Source organism: Limanda limanda, chromosome 1, assembly GCF_963576545.1.
Source record: "Limanda limanda chromosome 1, fLimLim1.1, whole genome shotgun sequence".
NCBI lineage: Eukaryota > Metazoa > Chordata > Actinopteri > Pleuronectiformes > Pleuronectidae > Limanda > Limanda limanda.
In genome coordinates, this window is record NC_083636.1 from 28866551 (window position 1) to 28888343 (window position 21793).

General features: G+C 43.6%; 1 protein-coding gene across 1 annotated transcript; it reads left to right on the top strand.

Moving 5' to 3' along the window:
• The first annotated feature begins 14601 nt into the window (after window positions 1-14601).
• Window positions 14602-17993, top strand: LOC133003525 (retrovirus-related Pol polyprotein from transposon 412). The gene is given in 3 exon segments (XM_061073320.1): window positions 14602-14772; window positions 14775-16641; window positions 16643-17993. Coding segments are annotated over 3 exon segments (3366 nt in total). The 5' UTR covers window positions 14602-14624.
• The last annotated feature ends 3800 nt before the right edge of the window (window positions 17994-21793 follow it).

Below are 21793 nucleotides of genomic sequence, written 5' to 3' on the forward strand. Positions count from 1 at the left end.
AAGGATAATTGGGTTGAGGAATGGTAGCACATGAACAGGTTTCTCACCAGTTACTTCTCAAAAACATTTTATAGCACACTCTTTGTAGTGGGATTAAGATTTCACTCGGTACCTTGCAGATTTATTCTGTGAAGAAAAGCCTCAGGTGGACAGAATAACCTCGACATCTCAGCTTCAGCCAGCAGAGTTCAAACAATAAAACTTCTTTCTATACAATAATGTTTCTGTGTTCTTTTTTATTTTATATTTCTCCAGCCAATGGAATCATTTTACGAGGCTCTAAAATGCTTCTTTATTTGACTTCTAATGGAGCAAATAATTACATGGACCAAGCCGTACATAGGAAACAGAAACCTTTTGTAAATCTTTTTGAGATAATTAGATGAAAACAAACAGATTCGGTGAGCCACCGCTGAATTTTTTTTAATGGAATCGTTACTGTTGATTCCAGAAATTGAAGAGGCGTTTGTCGAAGTGAATTATTCTTTGTCTGGACGATGGTATTAACAGTGTCCAAGAGACAGGTCTGTTGACGCATGGCAGCTGGGTCACGTGCTTCAGTCACTACTTACTCATCCGTTTATTAAACCCAAATATCTGGAGCATTCAATAAGGTTTTTCACGTCGAGATTCAAACAAACAACACATTTACTCAGTAAAGTTCAAAGTTATTCATATATTTGTCAATGGAAGACACTAAGGAAGGATGAACTGAACTTTTTGAATGATCTTTGGACTTGTTATTTGGATGTGTGAGCTCCTTCGTTTTTATTAAATTTGTTTATTTGGACTCTAAAATAATTTCCTGTCTTAATTTGTAATTTCTTACCTGGCATTTGTCATGCTACTTACTGTCTTCTCTTTGGGTCCTGACAACCTCAATCCCAATGCTACACACATATTTAATCCACATGATGCAGGATTACTCAAGTTGGTTCAAATGAATCCACATTAACAAGTCTACATTAATGAAAACTATACTAATGCCTAGGGTGGTTGGGATCAATTACATCAGTCTGCCCAATAGGAGAGGGGGCCTGTAGGATATATCTGCAATTAGATACAATATCAAAATCATTTCCATGATGTCATTATCAAACATCTGTGATAATTGAATCAAGGCTTGAACTTGACATTCATCTTCAAGGTATACAAAAAAAAAACCTCATATAAATCCAATTATAGGAACATAATATGGAAATAATAATTAAAGAAAGTTAATAGGTTCTACATAAAATTCAAACATAAAAGCACATATTTTCTGTATTGTTACTGTTAAAAAAACTATGTGTCAAAATAAATGCTGACAATCTGTCAGTTGCTCTATCAGCTGATTTTTATTAACGAACCATTAAATCTCTAATTCTGTGATCTGTGTTATTACAGGATAAACATTCAAATAAGAGTGACAAGACTCCTTCCTCTTCATCCAGAAAAATGACAATCAATTCTGAAATGATAATAATGACCAATTAAAAATCCAAAATGAATTGTGTTAAGAGCCACGTGAGAGTGGGATGTGCTGTTCTCATCGCTCAGTTAATGTTTATGTCTCAGTGTCGAAAGCTCTTGACTTTGACTCTGGGCACCGGGCTCTGCTTCTCCTGCCAGTCCAGTGGTTTTGTTTAAACCATAAAGTTAATTTCCCGTAAACCGGGGGTGGGGAACCTTTGTCCTATCAAGGGCCATTTCAACACCCTTTTGAGGGCTGTATTAAATTATTGAACACACACTGTAATAAATTGCTGCAATTTCATGGTGGATTTACAACAGTGTCCTGCTGTAGCTCATTGTTTGAGGTCATAGTGTAATTTATTGAAAAGCTATAGAATAGACTTTTAAACTTTAAACAGCACAGCGGTTTTCCAGCCTACAGTTCTGTAAATAAGAAAAAAAATGTCCATTAAATGAAATGTTAAAAAAGGTGTGAAGATATAAATAACTTGTTTACTCGTGCTAATAAAGAGGCGGCTGCACAAACAGGAAGATTTTCAGAAGGGAGTGTGGACCTGTTTTTCTCAGTAGATGAAATGAGGTGTGTCACTGTGTTATTCCAAGGTTATTGCTCTGGTCCCTTTCACTCCCTTCATAGTTTAGTTGTCACTCCCTCCCTCCCTTGATGAGTTTAATACTTTTTATATTTTCCCAGTGACATTGTGTTGCTCATTATTTGTTGTTTGTTGGTTTTACCGAGGCTCCTCATTAGTGAGTGTAAACTACCTGCAGTCACGTCCTCTCTCTGTTTGTTTCCCTCGCTTCTCTGGGTTGTGATGTAGTGCTGTTACACTCCTCTTGATGCCATATGGTTTTGGCATCTGATGTGATTAGCACAAGTTCAGTAAAAGTGGCTATAGTTTTTACTCAGTTTTTTTTAATACAAATGTTCCAATTTGTTTTTTGTTCATTTCTGTTTTCTTATCACCTCCCCCAAGGAGGTCATGTTCACATCTGCCTTTGTTTGTACGTTTGTCATTTAGCAAGATTAAAACAACTGGATGTATTACATTAGTGCTGTTTCCACAGGTCACCACTGGTCCCAAACAAAATTACACATCTGGCTTTGGACTGCAATAGCAATTGGTTGTTTGGCATCCACTCCCGGGTCAAGCGACTCTGCAGGAGACACAGGTTTGACGGAAACGTGACACTCGTGTGAACGCACTAATTTGGGCGAGATCGTGAGGTGAGAGAGTGATGCCAAACATGACACACCAGGGAAAAAAAACTATTAGTTAAACTCCTCTACTGGTGAGGGGAAAGGAGACAACATCTTTTTTTCAATGTGGATGACTCACGTGTATAAAAACTATGTTTACCTGCTTATTTTGTAAAAGGAGTATAAGAAACTTGGAGGAAGGATGTGGTATCGGTCAGGAAAGAACCCATTGAATTATTTCTTTTACTTTCTCCAACATTGTAGATATAGGGCACTTTCCATCAATTCCCAGTGAATAAATCATGGATCTTGATGAAAAAACTCTGAACTGAATTGAAGGGGACTCCTGCACCTTTGTGCAGGCTAAACACTGAGCGCCATTTTTGTTTGAGATTGTGATTTAGCTCTCGGAATGAAATGCAAACATAGCACATAGTGTAATTGTGGGGTAGATTTACTCTATACCTTTACACAAACATTGAGTGAAATAACAGTAAATACCAAGGATTATCCTGTCATAACTAATCAAATGAATGGTAATATACTGTTAAAGTAAATTACAGTAATAAAATAACAATATAACACTAAGGTGTCTGATTATAAAATACACCATGTGATATCGTCTTACACCTGGTGTTTTTCAGATTATTATTATTCCACAAGATCCACATGAATTTAAATGATTTGCCTTCACAGTGTTTGGTTTCTATTTTAACCAGAGGACACTCAGCAGGGTCCTTTTGAGATTTAAAAATGTATGACACAATGCAGAGATTGGTTTGCATTAATGTAACTGTATCTTATGTTACACACACACACACACACACACTCATTGTCGCTGTGACTTTTACATTGACTTTCAATACATTTTTCAAATTTTATTTTATACATTTTGCTAATTTTGATATGCCTATATTTTTAATCATACATGGAGCTATTGTAACAAACACAATTTCCCCCTGGGATCAATAAAGTTTTTCTGATTCTGATTTTTTTTTCTTGGAGAGTTCCTCTAACTTCAACCATAGGGACTACTTACCAAACCCTAACCTTAACATAACATGTCTTCACTTTTCACTATTGAATGATTCACATTAACATATGTATGTTAGACACAGATTTAGGTCCCTACAACATGAGTAATACCTTGAAAACACACACACGCACACACACACACACACACACACACACACACACACAGTTTTCACAGTGCCATAACAATGTCACACTGACCACTTTCCTATGATTGAAATGATAACTGAGGTTCACGCAGTTGTTCAAAGAAATGATAAAAGCAATAAATACTTCTGGTTATGGCACGTCAGATTTTCTTTTACTGTTCATTGACTTCAGAGCAGTTGCTGCCTATACCAATATTGAGCTTTAAATTTCTCAAGTAATTAGTATCAAGTAACTCCTTAATAACAATCTCAACTTCTCATATTATAGTGTTACCACACTTGTTCATTCCGTGTGGAACAATCATCTCTATTAACGTTTGTGTATATCTGTCTATCTGTAGCTGCTCCAGTATTGTTCTGCACCTCCATACGATTAGTCTCATTAAAGACAGAATGCTGACCTTAGAAAGACACAAATGGATCTTTAAGAGACAGGCTCCTCCATCACAGGGAAATGGAGCGCTCCCCATCTCACCATACTGCTATTAAGTTTCATCAAGGCCCATTACATGCCGACTCTATGTCATCTCCTGTGCACTATAAACTCCCACCCTGCAAACACACAATACCACAATATTGTTGCACATGCTCGCTATTGTCATCAGTGAAAGCCTCTCACAATACAAATTAATTCTTTTGAAGGTTGCTAATATATAAAAGGACAAGGAAATAGCCACTCTCGCTGCATGAGATCCTCCCACATGAAATGCTATTTACTGAGCGATCATGAGCGTCTGAATGTTTAATGGCCGAATGTACGGGACGTGTTTTGTAACACAATGCAATAATCAAAAACAATGCTGATCTTGAATCGCTCTTTGATCTTTTATTCAGCCTCTGATTGATGCCCAAACTTAATTATATCTGCTGATGCCTCCGAGGTATAACAGCGGAGCGACACTAAAAAGAGAAAGAGAGAAACTAAAATTGAGACGAGGGGGAAAGCGAGGGAGACAGGCGGGATTGTGGGTAGGCATGGCAGCACGCTTATATGATCTTGACCCGAGAGTCGATAGAAAAAAAGGCGGTGAAACCTGATTACAGACAGCCCACATCCCAGTTGGCTGATTTCATTTCCCTCACTCTGCTCGCTGGGGTAAAAGACAGAGGTGTGAAGCTCTGCACCACTTCACTGCACTGGATTAATTCAACTTTCTTTCCTTCAGGTTTGATGTAAGCTATGACGTGCACATCTGTTTTACTGGCAGTAACTATCTGCTTTCTCATTTCATGCTAATGAAAGTAAAGTGCACTTTGTTCTGTTTCACACTCCTCCGATGTGAGGAACAAACACAGGCAAAGTCGGGAATAAAAAGGACGGATATTAACGTTGTTTTACAATATTAACCCAAAACAGTGTATATGTTAATGTGAGAGCCACTTATATGATTAAACAATAAGTCACGTCCCCGACTCGCCCAACGCCACTACATTGGGGAACAAAGGGACCAGACAATGATAGCAAACAAATAGTAAAGTTCCTGATGGAAATCTGGAAATACAAGCGGCTCGAACACCGAATTTGTCTTTGTGCATTTTAATAGGGGCTTTCTGCAGAAAGGATCAACACAGGGAGTCACAGGGATCTCAGAGTGAAGATGCAGGACAGTCAAATGCAAGGATCTTCTATAGGAGAACTAAGGCTGTCTCTCAGAACCAGTTCAGACTCGTTCTGTAGGCGCAGGATGAGAGAGGAATCTAAACACAGAAAACTGATTTACATATGTTTCCTTTGGAGATAAGCAGACATACATTCAGTTCTTTGGAGAGTAAATAAGTGATAAAAAGGGTCTTACAGTTTTCAGGTCATACACAGTTCAGACCATTAAACAGTTCAGGTCATAAAGTATTTGGACAGGTTGTATATGTATGTAGATATATGTAAAAAAAACTTACTTTTCAACTACAACTAGGTTTCAACCATACTTAGTTATTTTTCCACTAGACGTTTTAACTGCATACATGCATGAATGAGAACAAAGTGTGAAAACTTGGTTTTTCCTGAGAACAGGTAGGGAGAAATTGTGTGTGTGTGTGTGTGTGTGTGTGTGTGTGTGTGTGCGCACTTCCCATTGTCAGTGAAAGAGCCGCTCTGCAACATTTGCCCTGTAATTTCCCCCCCACTTTCAATAGATGAGAAATTCGCTTCCCCCCGCTCGAGTTCATACATTTGAACTTGAGCAAAAAATGTGCATGACGCCATGTTGCAAAGGCCAATCATCCGTGAGAATAAATCTTACTGGAGACTGCTCCTGGCAATGACCCGAGCTGACATGTCATCAAACCTGGTCACTGGTCATCCCCAGGTCGCCCCGACACAGTTTCTGGAGAAGACTGCGAAATCCCCCGAGTCGTGTGCTCATGGAAGTGTGGACTCATGCACGATGGACAATGGACAAATATATAACAATGTAAAAATGTGCTTTTGCATTGGGTATGAACACAGCATAACAAATCCACCTTCAATCATCTGAGGAGACGTAATAGCGGCTGCTCCTCACAGCACCCTGCTCCACTCCGATCTGCAGAAGGAGATGTAACAAGTGGATGTCAAACAGTGTGCGTGTGAAGGTGGTCGTCCATCCAGCTGCCTGATGAGTTTTGAATTAAGACCATCCGTGCTTATGAAGTGCGCTCTCCACACCGGAGCTACCTGTAGTGTCACACAATTGCTTTGCCTCCGAATCTCCATCTAAGAGGCTTGTCACCGTTCGGGACTTTGTGCATCTAATTGGTTTCTCTCCCTCGTGCCCATTCGGTGCTGTAATGGAAGATTGTGATGAAAGGCGCCTCCATATGTATTTCAGGATGTTTCTCTCTCTGCAGAAAGATCTCCACAGTCAGTGGTCGATAATTAACTCGAATTGCATTGAAATGGAAACCAAATATCTCATCGCCCTACATAGAGTATTTTATTGAAGCTCTGTTTTAATTATTCTTGCACTGATCAACAGGACATCATTGAAAATTACTTTTTAGAAATGAATGAGCCGCTACTTTCTCCAGAATAAAAAAACATCATGTAACCAATTCAAACAAAGCCCATTTAGGCACCATTACGAATTATTACACCACAATGGAGTGCGGACCATTAGAGCAACACACATTCAGTGAAATAGTCTAACTCAGTGATACAGTTTAATGTTATGGACAGTAACAAAAGGGCCCACTTGTTATGGGCCATGAAATGAGTGAATGAATAAGATGGATTTGGGGTCAATCGAAGTGTTTTATGCATGGACACACTTTTGCATATCTTCCCTCCTATTAGCAGACAAAATAACTTCATATATGGCAGCACATAACCCTTGTTCCATTATCTACTGCGAACAGGTTATTTAACAACCTGCTAGCTGACCCAGTATTGCTTTCATTGTCTCATCAAGTTTTATCAGAATGACCTTGACACAGAATATTTGATTTTGCCACCATCTTGAAGCAAGTTCTCTTAACGTTAGTAAGAACGAATAAATGTTTTCACAAATAAAACACTGTAGATATGGAAATAAAACCTTCTCTTGGTTAAATAAAGTACACTCAGCATATTTGCTACTGGGGGTAAGAAGCAGTGTGTCTTAATGAGCCTGATGGCCTTGAGGTACAAGCTGTACCAGTTTTATTTTGAAACCCGCAAGTGGGCTTGTTTGAGGTCGCTTCACTGATCCTCTTGCACCCCTCCCTGCTCTCCTCACTATCTACACCTGTATCCTAATGTGCAACACCTTAATTGTATCGTCTTCTATCGTGGATGCTTTTGCTATGAAAGGCCATAAGTCAAACAGATCATTTGCAGGAAATCGTCTCCTCTGTGGTAGTGTTGATTTCTCGGAGAGTGCATGTGGTTCCGGAGAAAACGGGCTGTCCAGTGCATACTTTGGATAATTAGCCAAGGTGAATGGCAGCCACCCCAACACGCCTGTCAGAATAGGAGGCTACTAATGAGGAGAGCACCACAAACAGCACCACCCGGCATATATTAGCATCACGTATGAGGACACTGTCAGCTTCTGTTCTCAACCATCCACTACCGCTGTCCTTAGAGATATTCTACATTTCTTTACATTTTCTTTACTGAATTGAAATCTTAATTCTCCGAAACACATCTCCCAATGGTTATTGGGGGGTTATTCTAGTGTTATGGAAAATTCCACTGACCAGTGTCTAAGGTAGTGAAAAATCCCCTGGCCTGACAGGATGGAACCCTTATTTGGTGATGTTTTTCTTCCAACTGGTACCGCGGACGGACGGACACAGCAGATAAGACAGAGGATGATCTCATGTCTTTCATGTCTTCTTTTTTTCATATAATGTGTTATATAACGCCTCTTTGTATAAGTTCTGGCATTTTGAGCACTCGTGCTTGTTGTATAAACTCTGCAGAGCTTATTGTTATAAAGACTCAAAAGCAACTCCAGTCTGAGAATTTCATTATTTCAAATCTCAAGATGAATTTCCCTCACACTAGCAAAAGGAATGAGTTGACTTTGAACTTTTTATTGTTATTAAAACAAAACCATAAAGACACAAAAATCAAGTGGGTTTCTTTATTCACAGAAGAATAAATCATCTACAATTTGAGTGTCTAGAGAGATAATAAAATAACAATACAAAGAGCTGATGAGGAAAATTCAAGAGAACAGGCTTTTCATGTTATTATAGATAGATAGATAGATGTACATTATTGATCCCAATTTGGGAAATGGTTATGTTACAGCAGGATGTCAAGGGCATTCTACATAGAGCAAACAACAAAAGGTTAAACACAAAAGACGGCAAAGGGACAAGCAAGCACAATTGCAGTAATTGTTTAAAGATGACTAAAATAAATAAATATGACAATAAGATGTGCAATAACAAATTAATAATTTATTTAATAAACATTCACATTAATCAGCCGTGGGTTTTTTTTTGGGTCTCTTATGTTTTTCTTTCAATAAATAGTCTAGAGCTGGTGTAGTAATATAGTTATTTTGTAGCTAATTTTGGATTATTTGTTCTTACTAATATCTTTTAATGGTTCATATTTTGCACAGGGACATTAATGTTCAGGCATGTTTTTCTGTGATCTCTGCACTATTCGTATAAATAGACTAGATGAGCAAACAAAAACACCCACGAGACATGTAATTGATTTGTGCACTGTCCACACAGACTGCAGATTTGCTTTGTGCTTTAAACCGAAACTGTAGGTGTTGATAAACATTCGTCTTTATGAGCTAACACTGTTATGTGAGGGTGATTTTATTCTTCAACATGAGACATACTTGAGACAAAATGAGCAGGAGAAATAAATATTAATAAGCCAGCTTTGAAGAGGCTTATTCTGTATTCATCTAAACATCCTGGATAAAGATTCGAAATGAAATAACTTTAGATTGAGCTTGGTTTACGCTGACTTTGTTATTATAATCTTACAAGTCACGATACTCTTTTTCAATCATCGATGAAAATGTGATGATTAAGTTTCTTCTCTATTCTGAAATGCAGCAGCAATCTGTGAGCATTATTTCCATATAAGAGCCTCATACTGTATCTACTGCAGGTATTAATAATAAGGGAGGCCATTTTTCACACCATGGATATACAGTAAACACACTGCACCAAGATCAATCTGTTCTACATAACCAAGGACTCAAAGGCGTATCCGACAAGGACAAATTGCTGCCAGGGAATAAAATGGATGTGTTTGGGCCATTGAGAGTCGGCCCAGTCACCAGCAGTTGATATAGTGACACGTTATTATTTCAGAAAGCCATGCTGCGTGGGTTCAGTCACAGTCCAGGGTCACTGCCTCTACTCCTCCCCTCACACAGCTGTTTGAGAGGTTTCATACACAAGATTTTCAAACATTAGTATTCAGCAGTAGCCAGCGACTATGTAAAAGATACGGTGGAGTGATGGTGTCCTGAGCAGAAAATAAATGGAGTCGCTCTCCTCCAGTGGGTGTTTCGATCCCAGCTTTCACTGTTCGTGGTTTGTCAGTCGAATGTCCCTGTCAGTACGCGTGTCTGTGCATGTGAGCCTCTTCCTGTGAGCGCATTGAACCGCCCCACCTTCAAAGAGCCAGATGACTCCGATGTGCAATGATGCAAACACAACACCTGGGGGGACGCGTTCGTTTTTGAGCCATTTCCACACTGTGACGTCTTTCACAGACACAAAAGCTATAAACACACCTGTCACCTGCCCATCACAATGCTGTTAAACCCCCCAAAACGCAGGCACACCTCAGTCTATATCGGTTGGATACAGCATAGCACGGCTAAGCTAAACGTGCTACACTCTAGCATTTGCTTTGGTCCAAGGTCCTGGTACTTGTGCAACATCAAAGGGCAATAACTATTGTACATATATAACCTCTAGCTAAAAAATTGTTTGCTTTCCAATTCATGTGAAACTATTAATACAAATTAATGGGAGACACTGCACACACTTTCCTGTGCCTGCACCACAAGACCGATGCCGCCCACAGCAGAATCTAACATTAATGTGGCAGCCCGTAATGTGTGTGTGTGTGTGTGTGTGTGTGTGTGTGTGTGTGTGTGTGTGTCATAGGTAACATTTAGGGACAAATTCAAAACAAATAGACCTCCCAATTTTTGAACAGCTTGTCCAATTGGGAAGAAAAGCTGTGTCCCAAAATAGGAAAAATCTGATGTTTGGGTCAGCGGTTAATGTCAGAATATGTGTCCAGGAAAAACAGAAAAATGCTGTGGGTCGATGTCGGGTTCCCAAGTGACATAAACCTTAGAGTGTGTGTGAGTGTATTTTTGCAGTATTTACTGTAATGTCTTACACAGAGAAAATCATTTAGTTTTAGAGAGCAGACGGCACTGGCATCGCTCCAGTTAATACTGTACAAAATGTATTTGTTGACATCCATGTTATCCGTACGTTTTGCTCAATGCTTGTTTGTAAGAGCAATCTGACCTGTTAAACTACAGGTTAAAAAACAAATAATAAGATTGAATGATGCCGCTTATGTACTGAGTTTCCATTAAAGCCAACACAAATGAAGACAAGATGAAGCCTTGAAACCCACATGTTAGCTTACCAACTCACCAGGGTATAGTTAACACGGAGGTGGCAGGGGTAAACCATCTTAATGCTCGACCAAGGTGACCTTACTCCTCCTTTCTTGTGCTGGAAGATCACCCTCATGGATGCAACATTTCAGAATTATAGACACATTAGAGGTTCAGCCTCTCTGTCGGTGCAGCCGTCTTTCAAAATCTCACATGGCCAGAGTCCACCAAAGGTAGATGCAGCCGTGTGAGCATGACTGATGGGAGTGCAACCAGCCATGGGAGGAACCCTAACCCTATTGTAGCAGGATGCGCCTTTAATTAGTGCTGCAGTACCGGCCTATCACGGTTGGTTGCGCTGTCTATAAAGGTGAGTGGTTGTGCACTGGGAGCCCTCTTGCCTTGGGGCTACAGACTGCCCCGCCTCCTGTTATCACCGCACCTGGCCGCCTCTCCTGATCGCCTTTTCAGCTGAGTCGTGCAGCTCGCCGTTGTTTGGTATGTAGTAGTTGTTTGCGTCTGTGTACCTTCTAGACCTTGCACAAGTCCTCAACATTGGCTTCTATCCCTCAGGCAGTTCATTGGCCGGGTCTTCCTTCTCCCGTATCGCCCCCAATTGTAGGTCATGCGAGTGTTTTCCTCCTCTGCCGGTTGCAGCGGGGAGTGATCAGCTGATCGATCGAGTGCACGTAATTGTGCTGCTCGACGCAAGTGATCCCCTTCCTCTCCTTTGATGTTCATTCAACTCCTGACGGTATGTGGATAAGATGACGCTAACTCAAGTTACCACAGTTGTTGTTCAGCCTCTAGAATAAATGTATTTTTCTATGGCAGGGTTGACGTGTGTGTGTGCGGTTTCTGCCAGCACATTTCCCCCCCCCCTCTTCACGCTGCTGTTGGCCGGCTGCTGTTTTGCCCACTGGCTTATATAGCCAACACATCCATCCTACTCTGCATCTCCTACTGTGCTGTACCTGCCACTGAGTATGGTGACTGCTGCCTCATCTTCAGTCTCATCTTAATCTATTCAGTTAACCGACTTCTAACTGATCTTATTGATGATATTATTTGTGTGTTGTGGTTTGCTTTGCATGTTTTTGACCGACTTCTAACTGATCTTATTGATGATATTATTTGTGTGTTGTGGTTTGCTTTGCATGTTTTTGGTTTAATTCGTTTTCTTAGTTATTTTGGTTTGGCTAAATTGCTTTACTTAATTATTTGGATTTATCAGTTTGGATAAATCTCCATTACTTTTGATTTAATTTCTGTTTTTGGTTTAATTTGTTTTCTTAGTTATTTTGGTTTGGCTAAATTGCTTTACTTAATTATTTGGATTTATCAGTTTGGATAAATCTCTATTACTTTTGATTTAATTTCTCTGTTAGTTTTCTTTTGTTTGCATTTACTGAGTTTGTTTAAGTTGAACATATGTTATTGTGAAGTCATGTTTAAAGATTATATATATATTAATTAAAAGGAATTGAAATTGTACGCTGGACCCAGTCTCAAGCTTTCATTAGTAGTGAACTTGTGTGCTTTAACTTTAAGGTTAATCTAACTCTCCAGGTGAAATTCCTGGGGTGGCGTTGCTGGCAACTTGTCACTAGTTCAACTAAAACTTCATCTTATTGGTCCCTCAAAACGTCGAATGCCACATTTGGCGTTGTTGGCAGGGTATTTACTTTTGGAAAGCAGAGACGTGTGGTCCAGTTCCTTTATATAATTTGTTTATTTATTTTAATAGTTCCCAGGGTACATATTTGATGTAGATGTTTTGAATTGTGTTCAGAGGCAAAACAGCAGCTTGGCCTTTCGTGGTCCGCAAAGTCCCGGTGAGAATCCAGTTGTGGGGTTGTTGTGTCCTAGTCCGACTGTAGTGTTAGTTATGGATGTAGAGCTGCAGGAGTTGAGGGAGCTGGTGGCGCAGTTAAAGGCGGACAATGACAGGTTGCGGCAGGAGCAGGCTGTGGCCGTGCCTGGTCCTAGTTCGGAATCCTCCACTTCTTCGGTGCCACCTGTGGCCCCTGTTACTACTAGGAACCCCATAGCAGAGAGGCTGGTTTTTGTGCCAAGGGATAGAAAGTGTCCTATGTTCAGGGGAAAATCAGGTATGAGGTTGAATGAGTGGCTTGAGGAGGTTCAAGCCTGCATGCGGGCGCGTCACTTATCCACATCTGAGCAAGCCTTTTTCTTGTTTGATCATCTTGAGGGTGAGGCTCGAGAGGAGATCAAATATCGGTCTGTTGAGGAGAGGGAAGACTCAGCCCAAATCATCTCTGTATTACAGGAACTGTATGGGTGCTCAAAGTCTTATGTAGCCTTACAGGAGGCGTTCTTCTCCCGACGGCAACAAGAAGGGGAGACACTGCACGAGTTCTCCCTCGCGTTGTTGAGCTTGATGGCGTCGGTGAAAGGAAGTGCACCTGGTGGGATGACGAATGCAGACGTTTTGCTGCGCGACCAATTTGTCGAGCATGTTTTGGACGGTGCCTTGCGTCGCGAGCTGAAGCAGTTGGTCAGGAGGCAGGCTACTGCTACTTTACTTGATGTACAGGGTGAGGCGATCCGGTGGGAGCGGGAGGGGTTCCCTGGGAGCGGGAGGGGTCGGAGTCATTCCGTCCCGTCAGCTTTTGGTCTCCAGTACGGGGTACAGAGTGGCTCCCAGAGAGCAACCAATCCACCTCAGGGACAGGAAATGGTGGAGATGAGAGAGAGGTTAAGGTTGCAGCAAGAACAGCTGAACCAACTTACCCAGCGCATCGCCACATTGCAGCCCTCTCATCTGCGCCGCCCTCCACCTCGTCGTGGTCCTGTTATATGCCGGCGCTGCCAACAGCCAGGTCACTACGCAAGCGATTGTGATGGCGTTCGGGTTTCTGCTCGCACACAGTCTTCTTTGCCTGGTCGTCAACCGTCTAACGGGCATTTTCCTCAGGTCCAGGAGCCGGAAAACTAGCACCCGCCGAACTGCAGAGCCACAGTTCGGGGGGGGTAGCCACTGGCTCGGAGGAACCTCTTGAGCTGATGTCGTCTTGCCCCCATGTTGCCGTGGACATGGGTGGAGCTCAGGTTCTTTGCTTGGTAGACACCGGTTCCATGGTGTCTACAGTTACAGAAAGCTTTTTCCTGCAACACTTCCAGCCTTGGGGGCATGAGAGGCTACAAGCTTGTAATTGGCTGAAGCTCAGAGCAGCCAATGGGTTGGACATCCCCTATGTTGGCTACCTGGAGTTAGATGTCGAGCTCTGTGGCACTTCAGTGCCTCGGTGTGGGGTTTTGGTGGTGAAAGATCCTCCGGGAGCGGTGTCTGCTCAGGTTCCCGGTATTCTGGGGATGAACATTATTCATCGATGTTATCAGGTGCTCTTTGGACAGCATGGTCTGGCTTTGTTCAAATCGCTCTCTGTATCAGGTGCACCAGAGACAGTTACGCAGGCACTACAGAAGTGTCCTCAGGCTAGCAGGCGAGCCCCTCAGCATGCAGCAGGTCAGGTCAAGGTTCGGGGTGGGAAGGCATGTCGTATCCATGGTGGTACGATGACAATAGTTACAGCAACATGCTCCTAGCAGTACTCGGGTACTCGGGTGTTGTTTGAGCCTTCGGAGTCTGGCCTACCTGCTGGGCTGCTTGCTTCACCTGCTTTGGTTCGGGTAGTACGAGGCACTGCGTACATCCCGATTGTAAATGTTGGCTCCACTAGTGTTTTGCTGTACCCTTGTACTGTGGTGGGCACCTTGGATGAAGTCCGGGTTGTCAGCATGCCTGCAGGAGTCACCGAGACGCCAACAGAAGTCGCCACCGTGGCTTCCCAGGCCACATCTGAAGTCGTGCCAGATCGAATTGGGGCTCTGGACTTGTCAGCCTTGCCAACTAAAGATCAGGGTAAGGTCCAGTCCCTTCTTAGGCAGACAGCTCTGTCTTTTCCTCCCATGAGGGAGATCTGGGATGCACCAACCTGATCAGCCATGACATCCCGCTCTTAGACAATGTGCCTGTCAGGCAACACTATAGGCGCATTCCGCCGTCCGAGTACGAGGTGGTTAAGGAGCATATTAACCAACTGCTTGAAAATCAAATCATCAGAGAGAGTAGCAGTCCTTATGGTTCCCCAATTGTCCTTGTGAAAAAGAAAGACGGCAGTTTACGCATGTGCGTGGACTACCGCCAGCTTAACAACAAAACGCGGAAAGATGCTTTTCCCCTTCCACGCATCGAGGAATCTTTGGATGCCCTGACAGGTGCCCGCTGGTTCTCTACTCTTGACTTGGCCAGCGGGTACAACCAGGTCCCGGTCACAGAAGCAGACAGGCCCAAAACCGCCTTTTGCACCCCGTTCGGCTTATTCGAATGGAACCGCATGCCCTTTGGGCTTTGCAACGCCCCCAGCACTTTCCAGAGGCTGATGCAGCGAATGTTCGGTGACCAACAATGTCAATCGTTGCTCCTGTATCTGGATGACATCATAGTCTTCTCTTCCACGGTGGAACAACACCTGGAGCGGCTGGAGATTGTACTGGGACGGTTGCAGGAGCAAGGCCTGAAGGCTAAGCTAAGCAAATGCGCGTTCTTCCAGCCGGAGGTGCGGTACTTGGGCCATGTGGTCTCTGACCAGGGAGTCTCCACCGATCCCAGCAAGCAAGAGGTAGTTGCCAACTGGCAGCCTCCCACCACCATCGCTGACCTACGTTCATTCCTTGGTTTCGCCAGCTATTACCGCCGCTTTGTGGAGGGGTTTGCCAAGTTGGCGGCCCCTCTACACAAGCTGGTAGCAGAACTAGCTGGTAGGAAGTCTAGGGGTGTGGTGCGAATAGTGGCGGAGCATTGGTCGGATGAGTGCCATCGCAATTTTGAAGCGTTGAAGACCAAACTTACCACTGCACCTGTGCTCGCCTACGCCGACTTCTCCTTACCGTTCATCCTGGAGGTTGATGCGAGCTATGGTGGCCTTGGAGCTGTGCTCTCCCAAGAACAGAATGGGAAGGTCAGACCTATAGCTTATGCTAGCAGGGGGTTGAGGCCCACGGAGCGAAATATGTCGAACTACAGCTCCATGAAATTGGAGTTTTTAGCTCTCAAGTGGGCTATGTCAGAAAAATTCCGGGAATACTTGCTTGGTTATAAATGCATTGTTTACACCGACAATAATCCCCTCAGTCACTTGTTTTCTGCCAAACTCGGTGCCACCGAACAGCGTTGGGCAGCACAATTGGCAGCTTTTGATTTTGAAATAAAGTACCGCTCTGGGAGGAGCAATAAAAATGCTGACGCTTTATCTCGGAAGCATCCACCCGGGCCAAAGAACCTAGAGGTGATGTTTCCTGGTACCTCAGTCCCTGAGCCCTTGCGGCAGGTCCTGCAGTGTGAAACCACTCCCGCCAATCAAGCTGCTATTGCTGCTTTGCCCCATCATGCACCTTCTGACCTCCGGGCACTTCAACAAGCTGATCCTGTCCTTCAGGAGGTTTTAGCATTCTGGGGGCGGCAGCGGAGTCCCAACTATCAGGAGCGGAAGCACCTGTCTCCTCCTGCACTGACCATTATAGGTCAGTGGAACCGGCTGGTTGAGCAGGAGGGTGTTCTCTTCCGGCGCATCTTCCGTCCTGATGGCGCCGAAGCGGTGCTTCAGCTTCTGCTGCCTGCCACGTTAAAGCAAGAGGTGCTGGCGCAGGTTCATCAAGGGCATGGGCATCAGGGTGTGGAGAGGACATTGGAGCTAGTGCGGCAAAGGTGCTACTGGCCAGGTATGTCCTCAGAGGTGGCACAGTGGTGCAGAGAGTAAGAGGTGTCAAGTTGCTAAGGACACACCCAGACCGCCTCCCAGTTTCATGGGGCATTTGTTGGCTTCGCGTCCCAACGAAATCTTGGCCATTGATTTTACCTTGCTGGAACCCAGCCACAACGGGTTGGAGAATGTCTTAGTCATGACAGACGTTTTCAGTAAATACACCTTGGCTGTTCCTACCCGAGATCAACGAGCCCCAGTTGTTGCTCAGACTTTGGTCTCTGAGTGGTTCTATAAGTTTGGCGTTCCTGCCCGTATCCATTCTGATCAGGGCCGCAACTTTGAAAGTTCCCTCATTCAACAGCTCTGTGTACTTTACGGTATTGAAAAATCTCGCACCACTCCATACCATCCTGCCGGTAACGGCCAATGCGAACGCTTTAATCGCACTCTCCACAACTTATTGCGTGCCTTCCCTGCATCTCGGAAAAGAGACTGGCACTCTTGCCTGCCACAGGTGCTCTACTCGTATAACACCACTCCCCATCAGTCCACCGGCGAGTCTCCATTCTACCTGATGTTCGGGCAAGAACCCAGGCTGCCGGTTGATTTTCTCTTGGGTAGAGTCTCAGACCCTGTGGGTGGCGAGGTCCACGAGTGGATCCAAGAACATCAAAACCGGCTCCAGCTTGCCTTTGACGGGGCCCGGGAAAGGTTGAAGGTGGCGGCAGAGCGCAGGAAGAGGAATCATGATAATCATGTTCGGGATGACCCACTAAAGGTGGGGCAGTTGGTGTGGCTGCGCGATCATAGTGCAAGGGGGCGCCACAAGATACAAGATCTGTGGGGCCCTGTGGTGTACCGAGTCGTAAAGGCACCCCGAGAAGGTGGTCCAGTGTACACCATCGTACCGATGGACGACCAGACCAAAGTTCGGCAGGTCCATCGAACACTGTTAAAAGCCGTTGCTGGAGCTGCCCCTCAGGGTAGTGCATTGCCCCATTGTCCAACCCCTCTTGACCGGCCTCGGTCAGAGGATGAGTTGCCGTTTGACGGAGACTTGTTTATGTTGAGGCCGGAGACCTCTGTTGCTGCACCTGCTCGCACAGCCGTGGTGACTCAAACCACCCCTCGGTTGCTGCTCCCACCACCTGACTCTGCTGGGTCAGAGTCGTCAAGCGCTCCCTCTACTGCAGTGGCAGATCCACCCTCCGTCTCCCTGGCCGTTCCCTCCACCAGTTATGCTGGTGAAAGTGAAGTACGCCGGTCAGCCAGGTCGACGGCTGGCCAGCACCCAAACCTCTATCACCTTCCGCGACCTGTAGGGAACTTGGCATCTGGGGCCGCAAATCCCCCTGGTCCAGTGTCAATTGCCGTTACTGCGCTCTTTAGGCCGTGGAGTTAGTTGGGTGATCCTCTGGATCAGTTGTTCCATCGTCGGGACGACGATGAAGTCGATTGGGGTAGAATGTAGCAGGATGCGCCTTTAATTAGTGCTGCAGTACCGGCCTATCACGGTTGGTTGCGCTGTCTATAAAGGTGAGTGGTTGTGCACTGGGAGCCCTCTTGCCTTGGGGCTACAGACTGCCCCGCCTCCTGTTATCACCGCACCTGGCCGCCTCTCCTGATCGCCTTTTCAGCTGAGTCGTGCAGCTCGCCGTTGTTTGGTATGTAGTAGTTGTTTGCGTCTGTGTACCTTCTAGACCTTGCACAAGTCCTCAACATTGGCTTCTATCCCTCAGGCAGTTCATTGGCCGGGTCTTCCTTCTCCCGTATCGCCCCCAATTGTAGGGCATGCGAGTGTTTTCCTCCTCTGCCGGTTGCAGCGGGGAGTGATCAGCTGATCGATCGAGTGCACGTAATTGTGCTGCTCGACGCAAGTGATCCCCTTCCTCTCCTTTGATGTTCATTCAACTCCTGACGGTATGTGGATAAGATGACGCTAACTCAAGTTACCACAGTTGTTGTTCAGCCTCTAGAATAAATGTATTTTTCTATGGCAGGGTTGACGTGTGTGTGTGCGGTTTCTGCCAGCACATTTCCCCCCCCCCTCTTCACGCTGCTGTTGGCCGGCTGCTGTTTTGCCCACTGGCTTATATAGCCAACACATCCATCCTACTCTGCATCTCCTACTGTGCTGTACCTGCCACTGAGTATGGTGACTGCTGCCTCATCTTCAGTCTCATCTTAATCTATTCAGTTAACCGACTTCTAACTGATCTTATTGATGATATTATTTGTGTGTTGTGGTTTGCTTTGCATGTTTTTGACCGACTTCTAACTGATCTTATTGATGATATTATTTGTGTGTTGTGGTTTGCTTTGCATGTTTTTGATCGACTTCTAACTGATCTTATTGATGATATTATTTGTGTGTTGTGGTTTGCTTTGCATGTTTTTGGTTTAATTCGTTTTCTTAGTTATTTTGGTTTGGCTAAATTGCTTTACTTAATTATTTGGATTTATCAGTTTGGATAAATCTCCATTACTTTTGATTTAATTTCTGTTTTTGGTTTAATTTGTTTTCTTAGTTATTTTGGTTTGGCTAAATTGCTTTACTTAATTATTTGGATTTATCAGTTTGGATAAATCTCTATTACTTTTGATTTAATTTCTCTGTTAGTTTTCTTTTGTTTGCATTTACTGAGTTTGTTTAAGTTGAACATATGTTATTGTGAAGTCATGTTTAAAGATTATATATATATTAATTAAAAGGAATTGAAATTGTACGCTGGACCCAGTCTCAAGCTTTCATTAGTAGTGAACTTGTGTGCTTTAACTTTAAGGTTAATCTAACTCTCCAGGTGAAATTCCTGGGGTGGCGTTGCTGGCAACTTGTCACTAGTTCAACTAAAACTTCATCTTATTGGTCCCTCAAAACGTCGAATGCCACACTATGGAAAGAAAAAAAATCCTCAGCTTCACTATCATCTTAAAGATAAAACAATGATACAGGCAGGAAAACGTTTTTCTCGCAGTTTGCAGCACGGATCCTCGCAGGAGCCGTCTCGGACCCGGGGCTTCAGAGTGTGTGTGGGCGCAGTAAGTGTCCAGGCTCATGTGTGTCTGCAGTGTGTGGCAATCAGAACTCACCAGTGAGGTTTGCGGGAGCACAGATTAAATGATAAACTGCAGAGAGCGGGGATAGAGGCAGCTCAGAGAAAAATGCATGGTGGCATTGGAAGACAGGTTTTTTTTCAAATCGTACCTTCCAAGCTCTGATATAAGCTCGTTCATGGCCTCCTCCCTCATCGCCTTTCAGACACCTGAAAACACCAGAGTGCAGACAATATGGAGTGAACTCTTTGTCTGTTCTGGGGCAGATGTGACTTCTCCCTCTGTCTGTACCTGTCACTGAGGTGATTGTGTGACTCACTGGACGAACGCTGCAGGGGCTCTGTCAAACATTGTGTCGTCTTTCCCTCCTGTTTGTGGCTTGTTTTAGTTTTTAAAACCGTCTTAGCAACACCAACCTCAGAACTGCAACCGGCACAATATCCTAAATATTACAACACAACCAAGTACTCACAACAATGCCAAATACTCACAACAATACCTAATACATCATTTTGTCAGTCTTTGATTGTGTGGTCAGTCTTCAGTTGTGTTGTCAGTATTTGGTTGTGTAGACACTCTTGGTTGTGTTGTCAGTCCTTGGTTGTGTTGTCAGTATTTGCTTGTGTAGAAACTCTTGGTTGTGTTGTCAGTCCTCGGTTGTGTTGTCAGTATTTGCTTGTGTAGAAACTCTTGTTTGTTTTGTCAGTATTTGGTTTTGTAGACACTCTTGGTTGTGTTGTCAGTCTTCGGTTGAGTTGTCAGTACTTGATTGTGTTGTCAGTCTTTGGTTGTGTTGTCAGTATTTGGTTGTGTAGACACTCTTGCTCGTGTTGTCAGTCTTTGTTTGTGTTCTCAGTATTTGCTTCTGTAGAAACTCTTGGTTGTGTTGTCAGTATTTGGTTGTGTAGAACCTCTTGGTTGTTTTGTCAGTCTTTACTTGTGTTCTCAGTATTTGCTTCTGTAGACACTCTTGCTTGTGTTATCAGTATTTGGTTGTGTAGACACTCTTGGTTGTTTTGTCAGTCTTCGGTTGTGTTGTCAGTATTTGCTTGTGATGTCAGTCTTTGATTGTGTTGTCAGTCTTCAGTTGTGTTGTCAGTATTTGGTTGTGTAGACACTCTTGGTTGTGTTTTCAGTCTTCAGTTGTGTTGTCAGTATTTGGTTGTGTAGACACTCTTGGTTGTGTTGTCAGTCCTTGGTTGTGTTGTCAGTATTTGCTTGTGTAGAAACTCTTGTTTGTTTTATCAGTATTTGGTTTTGTAGACACTCTTGGTTGTGTTGTCAGTCTTCGGTTGTGTTGTCAGTACTTGATTGTGTTGTCAGTCTTTGGTTGTGTTGTCAGTATTTGGTTGTGTAGACACTCTTGCTTGTGTTGTCAGTCTTTGTTTGTGTTCTCAGTATTTGCTTCTGTAGAAACTCTTGGTTGTGTTGTCAGTATTTGGTTTTGTAGACACTCTTGGTTGTGTTGTCTGTCTTTGGTTGTGTTGTCAGTATTTGCTTGTGTAGAAACTCTTGTTTGTTTTGTCAGTATTTGGTTTTGTAGACACTCTTGGTTGTGTTGTCAGTCTTCGGTTGTGTTGTCAGTACTTGATTGTGTTGTCAGTCTTTGGTTGTGTTGTCAGTATTTGGTTGTGTAGACACTCTTGGTTGTGTTGTCACTCCTTGGTTGTGTTGTCAGTATTTGCTTGTGTAGAAACTCTTGGTTGTGTTGTCAGTATTTGGTTTTGTAGACCCTCCTGGTTGTGTTGTCTGTCTTTGGTTGTGTTGTCAGTATTTGGTTGCGTAGACACTCTTGCTTGTGTTATCAGTATTTGGTTGTGTAGACACTCTTGGTTGTTTTGTCATTCTTCGGTTGTGTTGTCAGTATTTGCTTGTCTTGCCAGTCTCTGCTTTTGTTCTCAGTATTTGGTTGTGTGACAGAGATCATATATACATTTTTTACAGGTTTATCCTTTATTCAGCCGTTGTCTCCCCACATGCAAATGTTCCACCAAAATAAGTTTCCTCTGACACCAGTTTGCAGAGGCACTGTCGCCCTGTATCCTGACCTTACTGAGAATAATCACAAAACTATTGTGACTGGTTTCAAGAAATACAAACAAGCCTGACTGTTTATTTTTCTCCCCTATAGCAGAATGATAATGGCTT